Below are 22,496 nucleotides of genomic sequence, written 5' to 3' on the forward strand. Positions count from 1 at the left end.
ACCCCCAACACTGCACATTTTAGATGTCTCCCTATTCAAACACACCTGATTCAACTCATCAGCTCATTAGTGAAGACTCCAAGACCTCAAATGTGAGTGTCAGATAAGAGAGACGCCAAAAATGTGCAGTGTTGGGGGTTCTCCAGGACCAGGATTGGGAACCACTGGGCTAGACTAACAAGTAAGTTTCAGAACTCAAAGCTTTCAGATTATTTTTATAGTACAATGACCTCTTATGTCAAAAGATCATGGCAATTTTGATTTAGCAGTTCATGACTCCATTAAACTCCAATGAATATTGTAAAAATGTTGTTTATTGTAAGTTTATTCATTTAGGATAAATGTTAAATTAAAGTTAACTAATTGAACATTATTATAAGTGGCAAATCATAAGATGGGGTTTTCAAGTTAAACTAACCCTTATTGCCTCCAAAACCTCTGTTCCCTCCATGGCCACCAGTGTTGCGAGCACCACGGTTGCCGAAAGCGTTGCCGCCTCCAGCCATCTGGCGGTAATCCCTGGCCCCAAAGCCACCAGAGAATCTGCAGAAGAAGAGTAACGTCATGAACCTGGAAAATACATAAACCCACTGGGGAGAACTGGAGAGCTTGTATGTTTGCATACCTCTTGGGGCGTCCACGGTTGGTGCTCTTGTGCTGGTGCTCATAGGCTAGGTTCTCAAGCCAGGAAGGCACCTCCTGTTTGGCCTCCACCAAGATGTCCAGCAGATCTTTAGTGATGTTGCTGTTCTTATCATTATAGAAGGATGTGGCCAGTCCTGAAAATAAATCAATCTCACAAACAGAGTTCCTGGCAAAAATGAGAAATGCAAGATATTTCTGAAAACAACAGCAAAACTCACCAAGGTTTCCTACACGTCCTGTACGACCGATGCGGTGGACGTATTCCTCAATGTCACTGGGCAAATCAAAATTGATCACGTGTTTCACGTTGGAGATGTCAAGGCCACGTGCTGCCACCTATCAAGACAAAAACACAATCAGATAAATAAACTTGAGGAAAACCACGGGCTTCCAGTGAACTCACAAACTCTACTCACAGCGGTGGCAACCATGATAGGGCAGCGCCCAGAGCGGAACTGGTGGAGCGCTTCCTCACGGTCACGCTGAGACCGGTCACCATGGATACTGGTGCAGGCATAGCCTTCGCGGTAGAGGAAGTCCTCAAGAGCATCAGCACCCTTCTTAGTCTCCACAAACACCAGTGTGAGAGAATCCTTGCCTACAAAGACAAGAATAAGTCACTATGGATAAAAGCATCTTGCAAATTAAGAAATGCTTTTGTAAGCTTAATTATCTGCATTCAATGCAATATTAAACACAGCTTGCTTCTTTACCGTAGTCGAGTTTTGGCATGATGGCATGAAAATGTAGAACACACTGCCATTAATATGTCCCACTATGTGACTTCATTCCCTCCTTTTAAGCTACTAAACAGCAACCTTCTGCTACAGTCTTTGCTTAGATAATGTTGGCATGGTAACACTGACCAACGAGACTTATCTGAAAGCATGGGTGTCTCAGTGCTGTGTTGCTATGGATATACATAAGAGCTTCACCAAGTCAGTCAGTCACTGTTTCTACATGTTTACTAGCACAACAATAAGTCAGTCTTTATCTCTTTAGTGTCACATTTAAAAATGACTTCAAAAAGAGATTTAAGATGCTTTTAAAAGTATTTTTAAGAAAAATGTTATTCAAAAGCAAATGAAATTATAGAAGTGATAAAAAAATACATATATATCCCATACCACTATTTATTAGGGATGGCAAGATTCACATTTATGCATTGGCAGAAAAAGTAACGATGTGATGCATTGATTTAAAAAAAAAAAAAAAAAAAGTGTGCATCGTACACAAGTTGGATTCTCATCACTGCTGCTATGTAAATATGACGTGTCACAAAACTACGGAGACCGAGGTGTTAGAAGTCAGAAGGCACTTAAATTAATTCATGACCTTGTCTGTCTGAACTAAAAGAAATGCGAACTATCTTTACCTGCATAGGTACCTTTGAATTGCATAGCATCGTATTTTTTTCCATTGCATCATACTGCATTGAATCGCATAGTGTTGAATCGAAATCAGATTGCACTGCATTGTAATGGGGTGAATCGCATCTCATCGGTAGCTGCTTCATATCAATCTTTAATGTATTGTATCGTTGGCTATGCATCGAGATGCGGATCGCATCAGCCTCAGTTATGGAGATGCACATCCCTACCATTTATGGTATTAGTTTTAAAATCTAGTGTTATAATACAATAAAATCTATACACCCATATATATTTGAGTTGATCAAATCTGTTATTCCTGAAACAAGCTATCAAGGACCCGATGACATTGTAAAACATTGGCCAAGGGAAGGTGATTTACCTGTTGCATTAAGCAGGTCAAGAAGGAAGGAGCGCTTGTCATTTTCTTCCACCCAAACCACCTTCTGGGTGATATTCTCTGAGGTGGAGCCCACACGGCCCACAGCCAGAAAGATGTACTCCTCCAGAAAGTCACGGGCCAGAATCTTACAATATAAAGGTACGAATGCAGTTCTTTATTGCGATCAAAAATTTTATTTAAAATTCATAGTGACTCTCACTGGTAAGGCTCATGTATGCATACCTGGATCTCTTTTGGGAAGGTGGCACTGAACATCATGGTCTGGCGAACACCTTTAGGAGGCATGGTGTCCTGCTCCACGATACGTCTGATCTGGGGTTCAAAACCCATATCGAGCATTCTGTCTGCCTCGTCCAACACCAGGTATCTACACAATGTATAAAGTCATTTTTCTGAACTAAGACATATTTGAGGTCAAAGAAAACCTACAATCTGTCTGCTACTAGATTCACTTACTTGCAGTAGTCTAGGCCAATCTTGCCCCGCTCCATCATGTCTACCAGACGACCCGGTGTGGCCACTAGCAGGTGACAGCCTCTTTCCAAATCACGGATCTGCTGCCCTATATCTGCGCCTCCGTACACCACACACGGGCGCACTCTGGAGCGGTAAGAGAACTGCAGAAGATGACAACAAAATTAGTTGAGGCGAGCTTAATTTAAACCAACTTTTGCTAACCTGTAGCTGGTTTACCAGAAACATACCTTTCTGGCCTCATCATAAATTTGAAGAGCAAGTTCTCTGGTTGGAGCCAGAACCAGAGAGATGGGATACTGCTTACGACGGCCGTACTTCCCATTCTCCTGCTTGAGAAAGACCAAAACAAAATGCTTTCATGACAGAAGCAGAACTTCTTTCCGTCACCAGACTCCATGCACAACTTCTGGCCAATAAAGAAATGTATAGTAACCTGGGTGCTGGCTTGGGTGGCCTGCAGTGCCTCTCCAGGTCCATCAGTGTAGATCTGACTAAGCACAGGAAGCAAGAAGGCTGCAGTCTTCCCCGAGCCTGAGAGAATGAAGCACACATGCGATGAAGCACATTGCTCTTCACTGCTCATACAGCTGCAATTTCATCCTCATGGGACAGCCAAAGCCAGACTTTGCACATTCAACCTAGTCAACAATGTGGTTTATTCTGACAAAGCCCTGCCTGCTGAGACAGGAAGTGGAAGGGGTACATTTTCAAAAGGATCAGTCACTGAACTCTTGGCATGAACTTGGGCTCACAGCTTCTCATTTTACTCAAGTCGATCAGAAAAGCATTTACTTAATCAGCGGGTCAATGTTTACATTATGTAAATGACCCACAACATAGAATCCAGCATCAGCAGTCTTAGCAGTTTCTACTAAATTCAGCTAAAGCTATTAACATTGTCAAACTGTGCAAAAAAAATTTATCCTAGTTTTACTTTGTCATCACATAATTGCAAATATAGTTGGCCATTACAGTTCAACTGGCATGCAATTTTAGACCATTTATCCCCCAGTAGACAGACACATTGGTCTACTTTCTAATGGCCCACCTGTTTGAGCACAGGCCATCAGGTCCCTCTTGGTCTTGATGATGGGGATTGCATACTTTTGAACAGGAGTAGGCCGTGTGTAGCGGCTCAGAGTGATGTTGCTCATAATGATCTCGCCCATGTCCACATCATGGAACTGAAAGACAAATAGAAACCATCATCCACCGGTTTCTTTAGCAGCCCTCCACCTTATTTGTTTTGCCACTTGATTCAACAAGGCACTGATTATTAGGCTTACACTCTCAATATGCCCAGGACTGTTTGTTCCAGTGGCCTCCACAGGAATGTCATCATACTTCTCAAAGTTAATCCCCGTGTTGCCCCCAGAGAACAGCTCCCTGTCGTTTGGAGGGGGAGACAGAGGACAAAACAATGGCTTAATCACAGAGACAGATGGACTCAGGAGAAAGGACACACAGTGCGATTAGCAGCGGGCCACTTACTGTTCCAGACGCTCATTGGGGGACAGTGGCTTTGACCAGTCCTCTTCATCTCTGGATTCTTCAACCCAACGACTGTTTCCTCCTGTTCCTCCTCCAAAGCCTCCACACTCATACCTGCTAAGAAACATTTGTTTTTAATAAAATCACTGCAGCACAACACAATGAATACTCAATTTTTACATGATCTATTACTTCTGAGCACACTGCATTAACAGGCTTAATCAATCACCCCATTGTTTAGAAAAGTAGTGCATATAACCAACAAACCAAACCATTTTAGGCATCATTTAACATGTCAATTTAGGCACCAGAAGACAGATAAAACAGACACGATAAACCAGCAGAACTTTTCAACCAGTAGAGGAATCTGGATTATCACACATCTGAGCACTTTTTGGTGGCTTTTTGAGCTTAAACACTGAAATACACACAAAAATTTCAAAATGCCCATCTTGACGTGTAGCTTCATAAACAGTCTAAAGTGAACATACACAGTTGGGAGGTTGAGAACCTTTTACTTACAATACTTAGGTTAGTATTACATTTTGCCATATTATTAAAATAGGTGGTGAAGATCTGTGAAATTTTAATGGTATCTAAAACAAATGTTACAATACTGCACTCTTCCTCACCTTCCTCTTGAGCCAGCTCCTCTATCATTGAAGAAGGCAGACTTCCCTCTGTCAGAACGCCCACCAAAGCTAGTGTAGGCATCACTGTTTACCACAGCGTTCCAGCCTCCATCTTTGTTCTCATAACTGCCATAACCTGCAATTTCATCATGTTAGACGATTAAAACATGTACAACCTGCAAAACAATCACTCTTCTATAATTTCTAAGACTTTTAAAACTCTCACCTGCATTATGCATTGGCTGGTTGAAGGAACCACCGTTCCTATTTCCACGAAAGCCACCACGTCCACCTCTGTCATTACGAGGAGGTCCACGGCCAAAGTTTGCAGTCCCATTCATATGACCGTCTTGGTACCCATTGACAAAACCATTGCTACGACCGCCGTCCCATCCTGGAGAATCTTTCAAAAAGGGACAGACAGGTAGAGAACGTGAGGACACTGAGGGAATGGCTCTAATTTACAACTTGGCTCAAAGCCAAGACTGGTTTCAGTGATGGTTGAGTGAGTGGCAGATGTGAAAAAGCCAGTAAGCAATTTACTCCAACGGCAACAAATGGAACAATTCAAGTGAGTTGCAGACCAGACAAACAGGTTCATGGCACTGCTTTTATTAAAAAACAAAACAAAAAAAAAAACAAAAAAAAAAAACAGATCAAGAACACAGAAAGAACAATGGCCATCTTTGGCCAAAACTGGCACTCCTATTGTTTACAAAACCATGTGAAAGAAAAACAACCTGTTCAGCCATCCCAGTGACTCACCCAACTATTCCTTTCTGAGAAAAATCCAGTTTAAGGAACAAAGAGCACACACACTCCAAAAATCACATCATGTGATCGTTTATAGAGCAATGTACCTTATCAAACAAGGTCGTGACACACACACAAAGAGAAAAATCTTACAAGCACTAGAGCCTATACAGATGAATCACCACTTAAACTGGAGATCATTTTCTGTCCGAAAACCACCGAAAGCAGGCCAAGCCATGCCACGGTCTGATGCTCAAATTTACCAGAGCGATCAGCCCAGCTGATAACACTGGCTGCGTCCTCATTTCCGTCGGTGGCTACACTGCTGTCGGTACGCGCAGGAGAGGCTGCAAGTGACACACACACAGAAATTAGCCTGGACTGCGCTCATGCATATGCATACCCACTCTTCATTACTCCAGTGAACAAAAACAGGCCAAAAACACAAATAACTTGCATATCTGACTTCCTCAGATGTGGTTATACCACACAACCAAACATTAGCTTTCCAAACTAACTTTAAAAGAGCACAATCACTGCTGACCTACTTGCTAATCAGAAAGCTAATGCATACTGTCAAACATACGATGAGGAATCATCAAAAATCACAACTGTGGCAGGCAGTAAATGCAACAGAAGTCAAAGTAAACAGCAAACAATCCCTTAAGTAAAAGAAACATTCTCCTACATAATCTCGCAACAAACTTGAGAAAAAAAAAAAACGCATCAGGAGTTGGACGGTGTCTCTTGGCAAGTATGAAAACAAACAATTGACGTGGCAGCAGTGAAACGTCAAAGCTCAGATCAGTTGATCTTGCTAATTGGAGTGAACAACTTATGTAGTGGTGTAGTTAGAGCTGTTAAATAAATGGCATCACTTAGTATTTAAAAAAAAAAAAAACACACGATTAAGCATGCTATTGACATGTAGCATTAGAACATGTCTCGAGGAAAGTCCACAAACTTCAGCTCAAGGGTCTAGTTAAAATGCAGTGATGTCACAGAGGGCAGACAGCAGAACAGTGGGACGATGCAGAAGTCACATGCATAAAGATATACCACATCTGTCTGGCCAGCCACTAGTGTAGGTGTGATAAAATGAGAGCTCCTGGAATGGATACCTCTGGGAACCTAAGCAGAGGCACAGGGCACTTAAAAGACACCCATTCCTTCACAACGGAGGAGCATAAGAGCAAATCAGGTCGTTTTGAATAGTTACCGATCCTAAAGTCATTCCATCCAGTTGGATAGTTATGCCTGTGTCTTTGGTTTCCCTCAGGGTGCCAACTCTGAGGATACTGTTTGGGAGAAACTTGAGAAACAGTTTCACATTGTCAGAAGATGGTGAAATACTTAAAAGCATTCAAAGGTGTGTGTGTGTGCGCGCACGCACGCTATTGCATATGCATACAAGCCTCTTTCCTATGTATTCCCATTTAAAGAGCCAATTAGAAAAGAGAAGAAAGGAGCGAAATGCAAGCAACTGCATCTGCCGGATAATCACAGGGAGCAGCCACTAAAGCTTTGTGGACTCAGAAATGGCTCCTTCAGTTTCATAAAGTGTGAGGTTCACGCAACACTCTGAGAACTGACTTTAAACGTCTGGCCACAAAGTACTGGCTCTGAAGGCATGGAATTACATTTTCATGCATCTTGGAAGCAAAGCACCTTCAGAAGAACCTGACCAAGACTTACAGCTCTGTACTGGTGCCACTGAATAACCGCTCTGTCTACCAGAGGAATAAGCATTTCCTGCTGTGAAAAAACATGAAGTCAAAGTGCAGAAAAACTCAACAATTGATCATAAAGCATTGATTTTAAGATAGATCTAGCGATCATTCTTTAGTGATGAAATGAGTGGCTCATGTCAATTAAAATGGGAAATGATATTGAAAAAAAAAAAGTCTCAAAGAAACGTTTTCTTTTTTTTTTTTTTTAAATAGTCACAATAGTCCAGGTTTTGTTGTGATACTAGAAAGCCCTGAAAGACAGTTAAGTGTTTTTGTCTGTCAAGACGTATTTTCACATGACAGTTATTGAATCGTAGACATCCAAGAAAATGTTAAAGGCACCCATTCAAAATTTTTTTTTACAGCAACTCAAAAGGCCAAAACTCATATTTCAAATCCTAAATATTTGCAGGCATCTGCAAATTTCCCATTTTATAAAACAATTTCTCATTTTATCCACCGTTTCTAATGTAAACCAGCATAACATACCATTTTGTGATGTGTCTTTGTTTCTCAAATGAGGAGGAATGTAACGCCCTGAAAGAAAATAAACATTCATTTTTATTATAAACTTGCATTTAAAATGTGCACTTTAAACTTCCAAAAAAAAAAAAAAAAATGCAAATACAAAACAAAATAACTATGTGGAGGATGTTTATGCTTTGCAGGCATTCAATCTGAATGTGGTAAAAGCACTAAATGAGATAAATCACTTACGACCAGAGCCAGCACCCTGTCCATCAGCTGAGTTCAAGTCTAAGACAGCAAGCTGAAAGATGGAAAGAGCAAAGTGGGCCACAATTAGTACACTACCAGCTACAAATACAGTGTGTTAAACAGAAAACAGTACTGAGCCAGAGAGGAATTACAAACCTGTATGACTTTTTCTTCAATAGAACACAAAAGGAGATGTTTAGCCTCAATCACCTTTCCATTTTAGTCCACATCTTTTGTTGTTTTTCATAAAAATAAAGTAAAACATCTGCCTTACAGCTTTTGTGTTCCATTGAAGAAAGTCAAAAAAAGTTCACATTAGGGACGAGTAAACAATGACAGTTGTGACCACTGACAAATCTTAACAATTTTAAACTTTATATGTAGGCAATTTCATAACTGTATCCATTTTGAAAGTTTTAAAATGCTTTGTCACGAACACCATCTTTCAGAGGGGTAAAGTAGAATTCAACAGCTTTGATGACCTGACTGTTTAGATCAGCTATGTAAAAAATGTCACATGAAGCCTTACAGCTTTTGTGTTCCATTGAAGAAAGTCAAAAAAAGTTCACAACATTAGGGATGAGTAAACAATGACAGTTGTGACCACTGACAAATCTTAACAATTTTAAACTTTATATGTAGGCAATTTCATAACTGTATCCATTTTGAAAGTTTTAAAATGCTTTGTCACGAACACCATCTTTCAGAGGGGTAAAGTAGAATTCAACAGCTTTGATGACCTGACTGTTTAGATCAGCTATGTAAAAAATGTCACATGAAATTAAGACCGTCTGTGTGGTCATTTATAGTTGACAACTGTATAAAATACAAAAACTCTTTTACAGCCTTTAAACTAACATTTGGTCACAAATGTAGCTGCTGGCATTAAATTGGTTAATCAAATTTCAAAACGCCTGCCACAAATGTTTGGCAAGCCTTCATGGCCCTAGTCAAGCCTAAAGCCTTTGGTCATGAAACCAAGAAACACTTCGAATTGGTCATATGGTGACTCATCTAGAAATTGCTTAATAAATAAAACTAATTAAAACCATCATCAGCCCGTTATTCACAAAATTATTCAATCTTATACAATTTAAAGGCTGCATGGTAAACAGGCCGCAGACTCAAATGTCCGACAGATTTCGACGCCATGCGTTTTTTAACAGTATCTCTAAAAAGACGAACTATTCTAAAGCTTTTACATTATTAATAGAAACTTTATTTAGTGTTATGATGACGGAAAAGGTTCAGTGCTGATGTTGATTCTGGTAAACCGGTGGCCGAAATGCGGAAATAATCTAAACTAAAGAGATAAACAGGAAAAGGCGTCGGCTATGTATCAAACAACACTTTAAACTCCAAATGTGGACAAGAGAACATAATTGTGGTAATACTGTATCTCTTGAATTCTATATCTTCAATGAAGGAAAAGATTACAACACGAGGAACTGCGGCTGTGTCTCAACACCTACCGATGTGCCTTCCTTGACAGCATTTTAGAGGCAAAGCAACGCTAAGAATGCGGTCTATAAAGGCAGCTCACTAGGTTTTACGACGTAACGTTAGCCTCCGTGTCAAAACCAAGAGATCAAAGCGATTACAGAGCTCGCGTTTTTAAACATTTTCACAGCCTACCTGCTGGTCTAGACCGTGTGAACCGTCGACGACCACAAGACTCATAACTAAAGAGAATAAGTGAGGATTACTCCTTTATTTCTGTGAAGCTGTTTTTTTTTTTGTTGTCTAAAGGATTTCAGCCAAGTCTCCTTTTATAACGACGTCACTTGCTCCTTTTGTAGTCCTGTCCTTCTCCAAGGGCTTTTTGTGTCAAGACCACCGTAAGGAAAAAAGAAGGAAATGTTTACGTGTAAGTTACCCCCCTTCAGTCCTTGTATTGGCACAATAAATCCCGAAATGTGACGTTTCTTTCGCGATGTCTGTGTACGCTGCCCGCCGTGCTGATGGCAGCCCAGTGTGTGTGCTCGCTGTGCTTGTTGGCTTCAGGCTAAATGCCATTGGATCAGCGAACGGAGGAAAGACGTCACGGAGACCGGAATATCGCGAGATGTAGCCGTCTCTGGGCACACCGTGTCAAAAACACGTATTTTTGTAATGTTCTGAGCTTTGATATTCTTCCACTTTGTACTGAAGACCGTTTCTTCTACTTCTGGTTGGCACTTTGATGTCCTCGTTGATTTTTATTCACTTTTTTTATCACGTGTTTATCATTCATTTCAAATGCTTTCTGTATATAAAGGTAAATATATAAATAAATAAATATAGGTCATTTTCAAATGATGTAAAATGGTAGAAACACTGTGTATATTTAGGATGCATAAAATGCTATCTGAAATGAATCAAATGTACAAAATTTGAAAATACAAAATAATGGTAATGAACACAGAATTAAAAGAAAAATGTGATGGAAATGACACTGTGATTGAAATGTTCATGACTTAATAAATGACAAAAATTTTGCGATGGACACGTGATGGAGAAATTACATACACTGAGAGTGTGAGAGCCTTTTGTTGATAACAGAGATACGTTTAATGAAGCACAAAATAGTACAATGTGCGATAACATAATTTTAGACAATAGACAACGATTTAGCCATTTTAGTCCAATGCCTCTAAATATCGCTATATTTTTATGGGCGTTTTTTCAACTTATGGCACTTTTAAGTGCCCACTTTTCACAAGATTTTCATTGTGAACTTATTTATTATGCATTTATTATTAATTTCTGAAAATGACACAATGAAATGGTAAGACTTCTGTGATGCACATTAACTGTTTGTAATTATTAGTGGACAAATTAGACTAGTGTGCGTGCGAGAGCCTTCTTTAGGTTAAAAACAGAAAACACCACCAAAATACACAGTAGCATGTTTTTAAACAACAGACAACAATTTGATCCATTTTGTCCAATACTGCAACAGACAGGTGATTGACCCGATGCTGCCTCCTCATGGTTCCTTTTCATACTACCTTGTATACTTATATACAACATATGCTTGTTATTATCATTATCACGATACATACACCACGAAGAAGGTAATACTATATTAAATAACATATTGGGAGCAACTATGCTTGTGTCACCAGTGTAAGATAAAACGCTCGTTGCTTTAATTTCAGATGGATCCCATGTTCAGCCTCTAGGGGGCGGACCGCAGACTGAACACACATCCGGGTACTTGACCCCCCTCTCCCCCGCCCATTTCTCCGGAAGAAAAGCCCCACCGTTCCCTTTTACTTCCTCTTTCCGTCAACGGAGTTTAGGTATGAGAAACAATCTTCTGTCTCTCTGCTCAATCTGATTACAATCCCTGTTTAAAGTTCACCATCCACGTATACAACAAGCCGTATAATGTCAACATAATACTCAAGGACATATCTTTGCTCTTTTGGGTCTCGGTATTAAACGGAATGTGATATTTACAATAGTAGTGATGGTGTATCCGTGGCCATGTTGTGGCCTAGAGCGCCGGTGACTGGTGACTCGGCGGAGCTTATTTCACCTAAACGAGCTTAATACATTTGTTAACCAGCGAATAATTATGCGTTGTTTTAATCGTGTGTGGGTTCGTTAGTGTGGGTTCCTGTTAACTACAAGCTATTCGTAAGTCATTTATGAATTCAGTATAGTGGCTGTCAGTGTGTTAAACGAATAGTTGTCTTCAAATTGAAATTGTTATTCCCAATTTCAATGTCTTTATTCCTTCTGTTGAGCAAAACAAGCAGATGTTAAGCAGACTGACAGCTTATATATGCAGTTTAATTGCAGCCTTTTCTTTGTAATGTGAGTGGTGACCATGTGAGCTGTAATGCAGAATGAAATACTGCCTCTATGTAAATATAGCATTGAAATGTCTTATTAAACGTGTTATTGCTTATCTCTACAGGCCGCAATGGGACGTGTGATCAGGGGACAGAGAAAAGGTGCGGGCTCCGTCTTCAAAGCCCATGTCAAGCACAGAAAAGGTGCTGCTAAACTCCGTCATATCGACTTCGCTGAACGCCATGGCTACATCAAGGGGATTGTGAAGGTAACATTGTGAAATAAATTAATTCTTGAAAAGATCACTTGTCATCTGAAGAGGGAAGTTGCAAAGAAAAATTCTGCTTTTTCCTCTAGGACATCATTCACGACCCTGGCCGTGGAGCTCCCCTGGCTAAGGTGATGTTCCGTGACCCATACCGCTTCAAGAAGAGGACAGAACTGTTCATTGCAGCTGAAGGCATCCACACTGGGCAGTTCATCTACTGTGGCAAGAAAGGTAGGTCATTTTAAGTTGAGAATTGGTCAAACAAACATCCGGTCTTATGTGCGCATGCTGATCAAAGTGATTGGACTGTTATAGCCCAGCTGAACATTGGCAATGTGCTCCCCGTTGGCACCATGCCTGAGGTTACCATTGTCTGCTGTCTGGAGGAGAAGCCCGGAGATAGAGGCAAACTCGCTCGTGCATCCGGAAACTATGCTACAGTCATCTCCCATAACCCTGAAACCAAGAAATCCAGAGTCAAGCTTCCATCTGGATCCAAAAAGGTCATCTCTTCTGCAAACAGAGCTGTTGTTGGTAAGCAATCATGAAGGTTTTTGGTTAATAACCTATTGTGTTTCTTGCATTGCATGGTTATAAATCAGATTTGATTGATTTTAATTTTGTAAAATCCTTGAGCTTTTTTTTCTTATCTTTCATAAAAGAACAATTTTCTTTGTGGTGCTTGCTGTTGAGTCTCTCCATTGAAATATGCTGTGATCATAGGGATCTATAATTTGAGAATATAATTTGTGGATGTGTTCTCTAGCACAGGGTTTCTCAAATTTGAAGGGGTTTGTAACTTGAAGAGCTAATGACGACAAAAATGTTACATTTAATTTTTCAAATTATTAAAAACATCTGAAAGTGAAATGACAGAAGATGTTAAAATATGAACCACCTAAATCTCAGGTGGTGCTTTAAAATGTCAAAGAGGTTCAGCTCTCAAAGTTTGGGAATCCCTGCTATAGCAAATGATTAGGGGTGTTCGTGTATTCAATTTTGAATCTCCAAGTCTTAAATATAAACTGAAGTCTATTGCCTCTTATTAAAGGTGTTGTTGCTGGTGGTGGTCGTATTGACAAACCCATCCTGAAGGCAGGACGTGCATACCACAAGTACAAGGCCAAGAGGAACTGCTGGCCTCGTGTCCGTGGTGTGGCTATGAATGTAAGCAAACTTCATTTGTATTTCTTTGTGATTCCAGGTAATTTTGTTGCCTAAATGCTGGTTTTAAATCTGACCTGTGCTGTTTGTTCTCCAGCCTGTTGAGCATCCCTTCGGTGGTGGTAACCATCAGCATATTGGCAAGCCCTCAACAATCAGGAGGGACGCACCTGCTGGACGCAAGGTCGGTCTCATCGCTGCCCGTCGTACTGGCAGACTGCGTGGAACAAAGACCGTCCAGGACGAGGAAAACTAATGTGCATCTTCATAATAAAATGTGTCCCAAAAAATTTCATTTGCCTCTTGAGGTCTTTTTCATAGGAACACTGCACAACATCAAAAGCATAAAAACAAACACTACGTTTAATCAAATTACCAAAAGAAAAAAAAATGTATTAGAATGGCACATAGTGCCTGCTTTTAATTTTACATTTGTAATAGGGGAATATTTAGAATTTTAGAAGTTACAAGGGTTCCGTCAAAGAGTTTCTACTGTCAGGAAAAATGTAATTTTAAAGTGGTATACAGACCTGAAAAGGTCTTTTAAAATATTACATTATTTTAAAGTATAGTAAAAGATTAAATTAATATGAAAGTATCAAATTATTCTTGTACTCTGATCAGCTGGAAACTCATTATACACAAAAATATAGAACTTCTGAAATCATTCCTTTCTGTAATGAGTGACAAAAATGTGTGGGAACATTAAAACAAGGGTATGGAAAGGTACAGAATCACCCATTGGTCTTGTAGACAACATAAATCTTAGATACAGAATATATAACTAGTAATGACAAGAACTTTGATTTGATTTATAAAAATACATCGTTAACTACCTTCTGTGAGTCATCCATGTCTGGGGGGCAAGACAGATTTCTAGTGTTTTTTTCAAGCAGTCCACAGTTGTGCTCAGTCTTCCCAGACTCGCTTCATTCCCTGCTGAAAAACAGTTCTCACCCTGCACATATTAAGAATGGCCTTATGGGTGTTATGTTAAGCCTGGCAGGTGAACTCTGCAACCTACCCAACAGGAAGAACAATTTAAGTGTTCTCAGGAATCTGTTGAAAGTATTTGCCTTGGACTATTTGTACTATAGTGTTTACAAGATTATCTGGATGTTAACATGATTTTGTGTGCAAACATTGGGTTTAAACGTAAATGTGATTAGATATTAAATTCCAAGAGATATACAGGTTTATTAGGCAAAAATAATTTCCCATAATTCAACTTAGTATTCCCATGATTGTTGTATTCTGAGGAAAATGTGTTCATGTAGGTTTAATGGATTTTATTTGTTGCTGTGTGTCTTTTCTAATCAGAGACTGCTTAAAAAGAAGTTTATGGTTTTGGAATAGCAGTCCAAACTGGTTTAAAACAAGTTCAAGTGAATTAGTTTCAACTACAAGACCAACACTAACAGGTTTATAAGCATGTTATTGACATTCCATAAAAAGACTTGAAATATGTGCCCTGGACCACAAAAGCAGTCATAAGCAGCATGGGCATATTTGTAGCAAAAGCTTTCCTTACAATACATTATATGGGTCAAAATTATAGATTTTTCTTTTATGCCAAAAAATCATTAGGATTTTAAGATCATGTTCCATGAAGATATTTTGTAAATTTCCTACTGTCAGTATATTAAAACTTAATTTTTGATTAGTAATATGCATTGCCAAGGACTTTATTTAGACAACTTTAAAGGTAATTTTCTCAATATTTAGATTTTTTTTTGCATTCTCAGATTCTAGATATTCAAATAGTTGTATCTCAGCCAAATATTGTCCTATCCTAACAATCATACCATACATCAATGGAAAGCATATTTATTCAGCTTTCAGATAATGTATAAATCTCAGTTTAGAAAAAATTACACTTATGATTCTTGTGGTCTAGGGTCACATAAAAAAAGTGTTGTCTGTCAATATTCTATGGACTTATTATATAGGCAATTTAAAATCTAATACCTAACCCACCAACACACATGGCTGCAATTACATTGTTCATTTTTGTGCCAATAGAGCTGTGCACTTTACAGTGATTATAATGTACTTGAAACGATCAATACAAAACATCAGCTTTGAATCTCCACAATAACAGAGACATTTTCCCGATTTATTTTCTTTATTCTTGAAGGGCGCAATGCTTTTCTCTAATATTTCTGTGCACAAAAACCTCACAAAGTGAAAGTCAACATTGTGACTGTGGCTTCAGAATTCAATGTCACATCATGGCCAAAACAAAAGTCGGCAAAAAACAGGGCGAAGAACTCTGTACAGTCAATAATCTTTAAAAATAACACAAGGACAAAAATGTTCCTCTTAAATCAAATTCTATTTTTCTTTTAGTGAAATACAACAAAATAAATTCTATAAAATAAAACAGCAAAATATTTAAATATATGATGGGCAGAATATTTTCATTTGCAGGAGTATTTGGTATTTTTTTCCAACAAAATCCAAGAAAAAAAAACATTCAAGTTACCAATTAAATACAGTATCTACTGATGTTTACTCCTTTAATCCAAGAGACTTTACTAACTGAAGTTGCAACATGACTAACCAGCAGTTATTTTATTGTACAACCCTGCTTTTACGTTCACTCTCCTTAAATGAAGAATCCCCAAACCAAGTATCTTCTCGAGTACACGAATGCAAACAGGGATCATGAAGTCAGGCGACCCACTAAATTGCCAGGAGGTAATTTGTCTGACACAAAGGTCGAGACAAATAAGCAAAACGAGTTCTGTCCACTAATGTTCCAGTCATCCTGGCATAAACTGTTGCATACATTTTCTCTTTCTAAAATTCCTATCATCAAAACCGAAGCATTCATCCCACCAAAAAAAAAAAAAAAAAAAAAAAAAGCGACAGCCAAATATTTATCCGAGGAAACGTGTGCAATTGTAAAGCCACTTACTTCTTACATTGCTTCAAAAACATCAAATCTAGAAGAGCATATGAAGGGGACCAAAAAAAAGGGCTCTTCCAAATCGCCATGGAGAAAGAAAAATAGCAGAATCGCCCTTCAGCTATACTAGTTTGATGTGAAGCCATGCTAAGATGTTACAGTGTGTCAACTGGAGCTTTCAAATTATTGAATTATTACCAGGAAAAGGAAAAAAAAAAAAAAAAAAAAAAAGGAATTTCCAGAATAAAGTTGCATCACCCCATTCACATCAACTAAACGTCAAGATCATAACCCAACCATCCCATCGTTCACAAACTATGGCCAACTCTTGCTCACGAGGTGCCATAGCCGGTTAAGCTTCGACATGAATATAATGTATGATCAAAAGCAGAATGACCCAAACGGCCCAAACCTTACTACTGAGCATGGGATAAAACAGGGATTTTTTTTGTCTTTCTGTTGTATTTGCTTCTTTTTTTTGTTGTTTTTCTATTTTCATAAATCTGCAGTCTCCCAACAGCATCACACACGCTGTTGCTTTTGAACAGTCAAAACATTAACGTAGTATGTACACCTCTGTCATGACAAGTGCGACAGGCCCATTTTATTATTACAAACAATATGCACAGTCCACTGCAAGTTACACTTTTGACAGTTAATACTGCAGAGCAGACAGTGAAGAGACTCTCCACTCCAGGGTTAGAAATTGAGGGAAGCTGAATGTTCTGGTTACACAGGCTCTGGAGTAGAGCAGCATGGTGGGGCCTGGCCTTGCTCTGGATTCGAGTATCTCGCTGGAGAACTCAGATGGAGGACAGTGTGACAACATATTGTTAGTCTTTAGTCTGGCTGGGCGGCGCCTCCTCAGGGGACTCCCAGTTCTCTTGTGCTCGTGGGCCTGGATGCTGAGGGTTGTTGACATGCCGTGCAGCGGGGCCAGTGTACGGCTGCGTATGCGGGAGGTTATTCTGCTGAAAAGATGCAAGAACAAATCAAATTATTACATGACAATCAGAAGAATTTATATTTATGGTTTACTCAGACTTGGAGATGCCATTATATAACGACTGACGTGCATTTAAAAGTGACTTGCGCAAAATATTCAGAGCAATTAAAAAAAATAAATAAACTATTTACACATTCAACGATCAAAAAGCACAAACACTCCCAAACTGGGGTAAACATGAAAGCCATTAGTCAGTGAAAACCAAGTAAAATACAAACAAATCAAAACAAAATGCATGCTCAAGCTTTCATTCTTGAAAAATGCTTTTTATTCAGCAAAGATGCATTAAATTGATCAAAAGTTAAATCGTAGTTACTTTAAATTATAATATTTGTGCTGTATTTGATCAAATAAATGCAGCCTTGAGTATAAGACTTTTTCCAAAAGCATCTAATGGACCAAAATCTTTAGCCATTTAATACGAAACTCCAACAACAAACTTTCAAATCTGCAAGGTCCCAGTACAACCACTACATTGGTTTGCAGTGAAGAAAGTTTATTCAAGTCTTTGGAATGGTCTTTTCACAAATACAGGATATGGTTTAAGAGAGGTCTAAGAGTAGCATGAGGTTTGTGTGACTGAAGCTCAGTACCTGTTGAAACTTTGTGCCTGTAGAGTGAGGGTACAGAGCAGTGTCCTCTGGAGGAGAAGTGTCCTGCTCATCAAGGGCCTCCTGCTCATCAGGCTCCTAAAACAACCATCACAAATGAAGTTGAGCAGTGGATATACAATATATATCTACATGCAATAGAAAGAAATAAAACAGTTTGCTTCATACTAACTAAAAGGGATATTTGTGAATAATGTCCTCTATAAAGAGTCCCTTACGATATAAAACATGGGAATTCAATAAAATGGGAAAGTTCAAGGCTTTATCGGAAATCCAATGACAGATGAGGGAACACTATAAATGGACAACACAAAACAATTTAATCAAATTAAAGCATAAGAGTGTTTGGTTTTTGAACTTAAGGAAGCTTCTGATGACTGACAGGAATTTGCCCATGGATGAACTGATTAGACAGTGGGGTGACTATAACACTGAACACATTCTCCTGAACACGGTGTTCTTCCTCAGAGAAAGTTAATCATCAGAATAGAATATAAAACTAACAAATTTGCACAGTCACACAAAAGCTTCTTAGAAGTGCAGGTTGTTTTCAGATCAGATGACCAGAACACTTACATTCCCAAAATAAAATCAGACTCAAAACAAAAGAGAAAGAAAAACACCACCAGACACAAAAATGACCTCCAACTCAGTGCACTATAGCCAAGGCTTAGAGTTTTCGATCACTTAGCTACCACATTAAGACTTGTAGTTGCGTAGAAAAACAGTTTGGACACATTGAGATGAGGACGAAATAAGAGGGAGGTGGAAGATGGTTCTCGGTCTACATCACGCCCTGTGAACACCAAAAAGTTACGCAGATGGCACCAGTGTGGCCGGGCCATACGAGTCTTACGGTGTGCTGTTGTTGGCCTGTCACTTCCCCTGGCAAAAGTTGCTGTGTCGAGGACGGGTTCCGGCCAGCGTCCTCTTCAGATGCCACCTCGTGCTTCGTTAAGTGACACTATTTTGAAACAGCAGTTAATATTGCACACTGTTTCAACAAATTATGCATCTATGGCTGCATACATTTAACATTTGTGGAAATTTGCTACCGATTAAACTAGATAAAGAAAGCGCCTTATTTCTGCAAATCAATAAAATGGCTTTAAAAAACACATGGCATGAAATCAAGTGTAAATGTAATGAAACTTAAACTTGTGCAAATATCAACATTTGTAACTGCTTTGCATTATAAAAATGAAAACCTAGAAATAAGTCGAAAACTCAAAGCCCTATCTATAGTTAAACGTGGCTATTTAGCACACAAAACATTTCTAGATTAGAAAAGATTTCCTTTTAAAACCTCTTCAAAATTGCTTTCCAAAGGTTAAACGTTTGATATGTGCCTGCCCATCATTATACAGTCAGTGTGAGATTTCAAAAAAAGTTTTAATAAAGTGTTTCTCTACATTACACCAGTATTTACTGAAAGGGGTTCTTAAGGCAACCATGCAGAAATTTAAATACAAATGTAATTATTAAAAAGTCTCTAATGGGCAGAAGCACACAAGCATGATTAGACTTTAAACTAAACATACTGCCACTAATGTTGCAGACAATGAGGGGTGGCATGAGCCATCACTTACCTCTTCTGGACACAACTCACAGGCCTTGGCTAAAGTCATACGGGCACTGTGGGAGCGCTCCAGGAAGTATCCATTAGAAGTCTCATTGCTCTGGACAGGAGGGGACCAGTTGTTATACGTGTACTGGGTATTGCCAGTGTATGGTCTCCGTTCCAGCTCGTCACCAAGCCACTCCACTGCCCAGGTCCACTTCCTTTTTAAATCTCCATTACTCTGGAAAAGGTAAACCATAATCAGTCTTTACATGCATTAAAAAAAAACAAAAAAACATTCACATGCAGTCTTTCATTATCAAGCTCACCTGGAGAATTTGGTAGGCCACTGAACAGTTGCTGAAAAGAGCCACCATGCATTTGATACACTGATAAGCTCTCTTTTGGTAGTGATTTTTGGAACGCTGAATGGTGTCAAAAAGCCCATCACGGTCATCAGGGATTCCCTTCAGCACATTGTGGATCCTAACAAACAAAGTAAAAGAGCAGAGCAGGACATGATTATGCATTCAGGAATTTTAATCTAAAAAAAAAAAAAACCGGTCAAGGCGCCTAAAGATTAAGGACTTCACTCCAGGAACTAAATTGTAGTTCTCAATTGCCATTGTGATATTAAGTGTTTCAGGTTGTTCTGGGGCTTTTTCTTCATATGTTATTTCACAGAGACATTTGCGAAACATGAAGTGGAAAGATAGACTGACCTGTGAGTCTGCCATGAATCCTCAATAAACAAGATTTGAAGGAGCAAGTCCAGGTAAGGCCTTAACTCATACGTGTATGAATATGCCACCTATGCAAAAACACCAATGTTAAGACAACCAGGAAAAATATACAAACATGGCTAGACAATACAGTGAAAATTTAAATTTTTATACATTTAACATCGACATAAGAGTTAACAGACCGTTTACACAGATTCACAGACCTTCCAAACTCCAATAACATTATGCTACTTCAGTTTAAAACGGATGCTATTAAAATACTTGTCTAAATTCTCTATCACAATTTGCAAGAGCGGAAGACAGCAGGAAACAAGTTAAGTCCAATGATAGTCTTTAGGAAACTGAACGGCCAAATAAAAATGTGCATTTATAAAAGAGAGAAAAAAAAAATTGTAATTGCAATATTCGCAATGCTGCTTAAGTTGAAAATCGTCAACATCTTTTCAAAGAGGAATGCTGGTAATCCCTCTCACCTGCCACAGTAGTTCACTCAGCACAGTGGAGGAAAACTGAGGGTTTTCCCAACAGCAGAATCTCAGCAGTTTGATAGTGTCCTCTGAGTTACTGCAGTCCTCGATAATCTTCTTCACATAACTGGTGCGCACAAACAGGATGTCCACCACCAGCTGCTGCAGAGGCATGATGGGAGCGGTGATGTTGGGGTCACCATATGGGTTTGGCAGGGGAGGGTTTCCTAAAAATGTCAACATGTGGAAATGTCAGCTCATATCCTGGCTTGTGGTCTGGAAAATGTTCGTTTGCAATGCAAATCTTTAAATTAGTGTCAACAGATCAAACTACTAAAACATTGTACTGGCTTGACACAAAAAAAAAAAAAAAAAAAAGTTCAAGTTCTGTGAAAAACTAAAATATGACTATTTTGGTGCTAGCCTTTACTAACATTATAAGTGATCTTCATGAAAATAAAAAAACTGGTGTTATTACCCTGTTAAGGAACCAGTTGACTGAGCAAAGTTCTCTGCTAGTGTCTCTCTCATTTTCTTTCTTTTTTTTCTTTTTGACTGTCTGACTTCTCCCTTCTCCTGGCCTGACGTCAGAGTCCCACCGAGATCAAAAGAATAAAATTGCTTCTCAAGCGCTTTGCTTCAACAGAAACTCGAGCTGCCTCGGGCCACACAGGGAATTTCATATGTAAAAATCTTTGGTAAGCGGAAAAAAAAAAAAAAAAAAAAAAAAAGGAAGTGCATCTCTGCTTGTTTCTCTGTAAATGCCCTCAGCTCCAAGCAATGCCAACCTGGCACTCCCGCCTGGAGATGGCTTTGTGTCAGTCAGTAAGTCCTGAGCAACGATGAGCATCTTCATTGGGCAATGGGGACCAAAACTACATGTGAAAGCCTACAGACAATTTTGTTATCAGAATGCACACATTTTGCAGCAATGTATAAAATTCTCACCATTGATTGAGGACTGCATACGTGATGTCACATCACAGCAGCGAACCAGCTGCGAGACGACAGTATAGAGCTTTCCGAGCTCAGCATACTGGTACTTAATGGGAGGGCCGGACCCCTCATCCAGAGCCACAAGCATGAAGGTAGCTGGTACCCCGAGCTTCAACAGCTGCGTCTTCTCTGCCAAGCCTGAGAGAAAGAAATGGAGTGAGACAGGACAGCACTATAGCATGCAAGCCCATATGAATGCAGGCCTTAAGGGTGGCGAGTGGTCCTTACCAAGGTTGGCATACATGACAAAAAGGTTGAAGTACTGCTGCAGGTGACGGCCGTGCTCAGACACTTCCCTTCTCAACAGATTAAGTACGGCACGGAACAAGTGCTCACTTAAACTCAAATTATCACAGCTCTGAGACAAAAGGACAAATAATGTAAAACGTATAAGAACCTTGTGCAGTGAGTTCCAAATTTTAGACATTCCCTGATTTCCCATCAATGAGGGCCTAGATTGACGAGACGTACCTGACTTGAAGGTCCAGGTGAAGCAATGGGTGAAGGGCAGGGTCCATCTTGCAGGGAGAAATGTGCAATGAATACAATGAGTTTGGAGAAGGCTCCTCGAACCTCGGCACTGGGACACTCAAGCAGGTACTCGGAGAAGCGGTTCGGATATGCAAAGAGGACGTTGTGTGCAAACCAGTAACGCACATTTTTACTGTGCCGTAGCAAGATGCACAGAGCATCATACCTGAAATAAAAGAAACGAGGATCAACTAAGTTGAAGAACACAGGCAAGCATATGCCTGATAAACTCAGAAA

At 39.4% G+C, this 22,496-nt stretch overlaps 3 protein-coding genes across 14 annotated transcripts in view; 1 reads left to right on the plus strand and 2 right to left on the minus strand.

Moving 5' to 3' along the window:
- Nucleotides 1–10,231, minus strand: part of LOC107673666 (ATP-dependent RNA helicase DDX3Y-like) — an 18,321-nt gene extending 8,090 nt beyond the window's left edge. Inside the window, exons 1-20 of one of the 11 annotated variants that reach the window (XM_016467362.1) lie at nucleotides 9,854–10,231; nucleotides 8,219–8,270; nucleotides 7,991–8,038; nucleotides 7,467–7,526; nucleotides 6,991–7,083; nucleotides 6,831–6,902; nucleotides 5,245–5,421; nucleotides 5,019–5,154; nucleotides 4,387–4,500; nucleotides 4,182–4,281; nucleotides 3,944–4,079; nucleotides 3,329–3,426; nucleotides 3,123–3,221; nucleotides 2,875–3,035; nucleotides 2,641–2,785; nucleotides 2,398–2,542; nucleotides 1,062–1,243; nucleotides 864–981; nucleotides 626–779; nucleotides 419–543 (exon numbers count right to left, since the gene is read on the minus strand). In XM_016467362.1, the coding sequence (XP_016322848.1) occupies nucleotides 419–543; nucleotides 626–779; nucleotides 864–981; nucleotides 1,062–1,243; nucleotides 2,398–2,542; nucleotides 2,641–2,785; nucleotides 2,875–3,035; nucleotides 3,123–3,221; nucleotides 3,329–3,426; nucleotides 3,944–4,079; nucleotides 4,182–4,281; nucleotides 4,387–4,500; nucleotides 5,019–5,154; nucleotides 5,245–5,421; nucleotides 6,831–6,902; nucleotides 6,991–7,083; nucleotides 7,467–7,526; nucleotides 7,991–8,038; nucleotides 8,219–8,270; nucleotides 9,854–9,898 (2,260 nt within the window). In that variant the 5' untranslated portion in view covers nucleotides 9,899–10,231. Of the gene's footprint in view, nucleotides 1–418; nucleotides 544–625; nucleotides 780–863; nucleotides 982–1,061; nucleotides 1,244–2,397; nucleotides 2,543–2,640; nucleotides 2,786–2,874; nucleotides 3,036–3,122; nucleotides 3,225–3,328; nucleotides 3,427–3,943; nucleotides 4,080–4,181; nucleotides 4,282–4,386; nucleotides 4,504–5,018; nucleotides 5,155–5,244; nucleotides 5,422–6,830; nucleotides 6,903–6,990; nucleotides 7,084–7,466; nucleotides 7,527–7,990; nucleotides 8,039–8,218; nucleotides 8,271–8,374; nucleotides 8,508–9,853 lie in introns of those variants that run through there. The other 10 variants (XM_016467360.1, XM_016467361.1, XM_016467359.1 and 7 more) reach the window with 10 other exon arrangements.
- A 1,187-nt stretch (nucleotides 10,232–11,418) lies between these two features.
- On the plus strand, nucleotides 11,419–13,728 carry LOC107673716 (60S ribosomal protein L8-like). 2 transcript variants are annotated; one of them, XM_016467453.1, is made up of 6 exons: nucleotides 11,419–11,502; nucleotides 12,126–12,269; nucleotides 12,359–12,500; nucleotides 12,585–12,803; nucleotides 13,321–13,436; nucleotides 13,531–13,728. In XM_016467453.1, exons 2-6 carry the CDS (start codon nucleotides 12,132–12,134, stop codon nucleotides 13,687–13,689), a joined length of 774 nt encoding a protein of 257 aa, XP_016322939.1. In that variant the 5' UTR covers nucleotides 11,419–11,502; nucleotides 12,126–12,131; the 3' UTR covers nucleotides 13,690–13,728. The 2 variants fall into 2 exon arrangements, with proteins under 2 accessions (XP_016322939.1, XP_016322938.1); XM_016467452.1 differs by lacking the exon at nucleotides 11,419–11,502 and adding an exon at nucleotides 11,675–11,710.
- A 3,085-nt stretch (nucleotides 13,729–16,813) lies between these two features.
- usp9 (ubiquitin specific peptidase 9) overlaps nucleotides 16,814–22,496 on the minus strand; it is a 30,546-nt gene continuing 24,863 nt past the window's right edge. The window contains exons 35-44 of the mRNA XM_016467350.1: nucleotides 22,200–22,425; nucleotides 21,957–22,086; nucleotides 21,681–21,866; nucleotides 20,739–20,959; nucleotides 20,245–20,333; nucleotides 19,852–20,008; nucleotides 19,551–19,763; nucleotides 18,818–18,925; nucleotides 17,944–18,039; nucleotides 16,814–17,315 (exon numbers count right to left, since the gene is read on the minus strand). Of these exons, the coding sequence (XP_016322836.1) occupies nucleotides 17,178–17,315; nucleotides 17,944–18,039; nucleotides 18,818–18,925; nucleotides 19,551–19,763; nucleotides 19,852–20,008; nucleotides 20,245–20,333; nucleotides 20,739–20,959; nucleotides 21,681–21,866; nucleotides 21,957–22,086; nucleotides 22,200–22,425 (1,564 nt within the window). The 3' untranslated portion in view covers nucleotides 16,814–17,177. The remainder of the gene's footprint in view (nucleotides 17,316–17,943; nucleotides 18,040–18,817; nucleotides 18,926–19,550; nucleotides 19,764–19,851; nucleotides 20,009–20,244; nucleotides 20,334–20,738; nucleotides 20,960–21,680; nucleotides 21,867–21,956; nucleotides 22,087–22,199; nucleotides 22,426–22,496) is intronic.

Source organism: Sinocyclocheilus anshuiensis, unplaced genomic scaffold, assembly GCF_001515605.1.
Source record: "Sinocyclocheilus anshuiensis isolate Anshui unplaced genomic scaffold, SAMN03320099.WGS_v1.1 scaffold628, whole genome shotgun sequence".
Lineage (NCBI taxonomy): Eukaryota > Metazoa > Chordata > Actinopteri > Cypriniformes > Cyprinidae > Sinocyclocheilus > Sinocyclocheilus anshuiensis.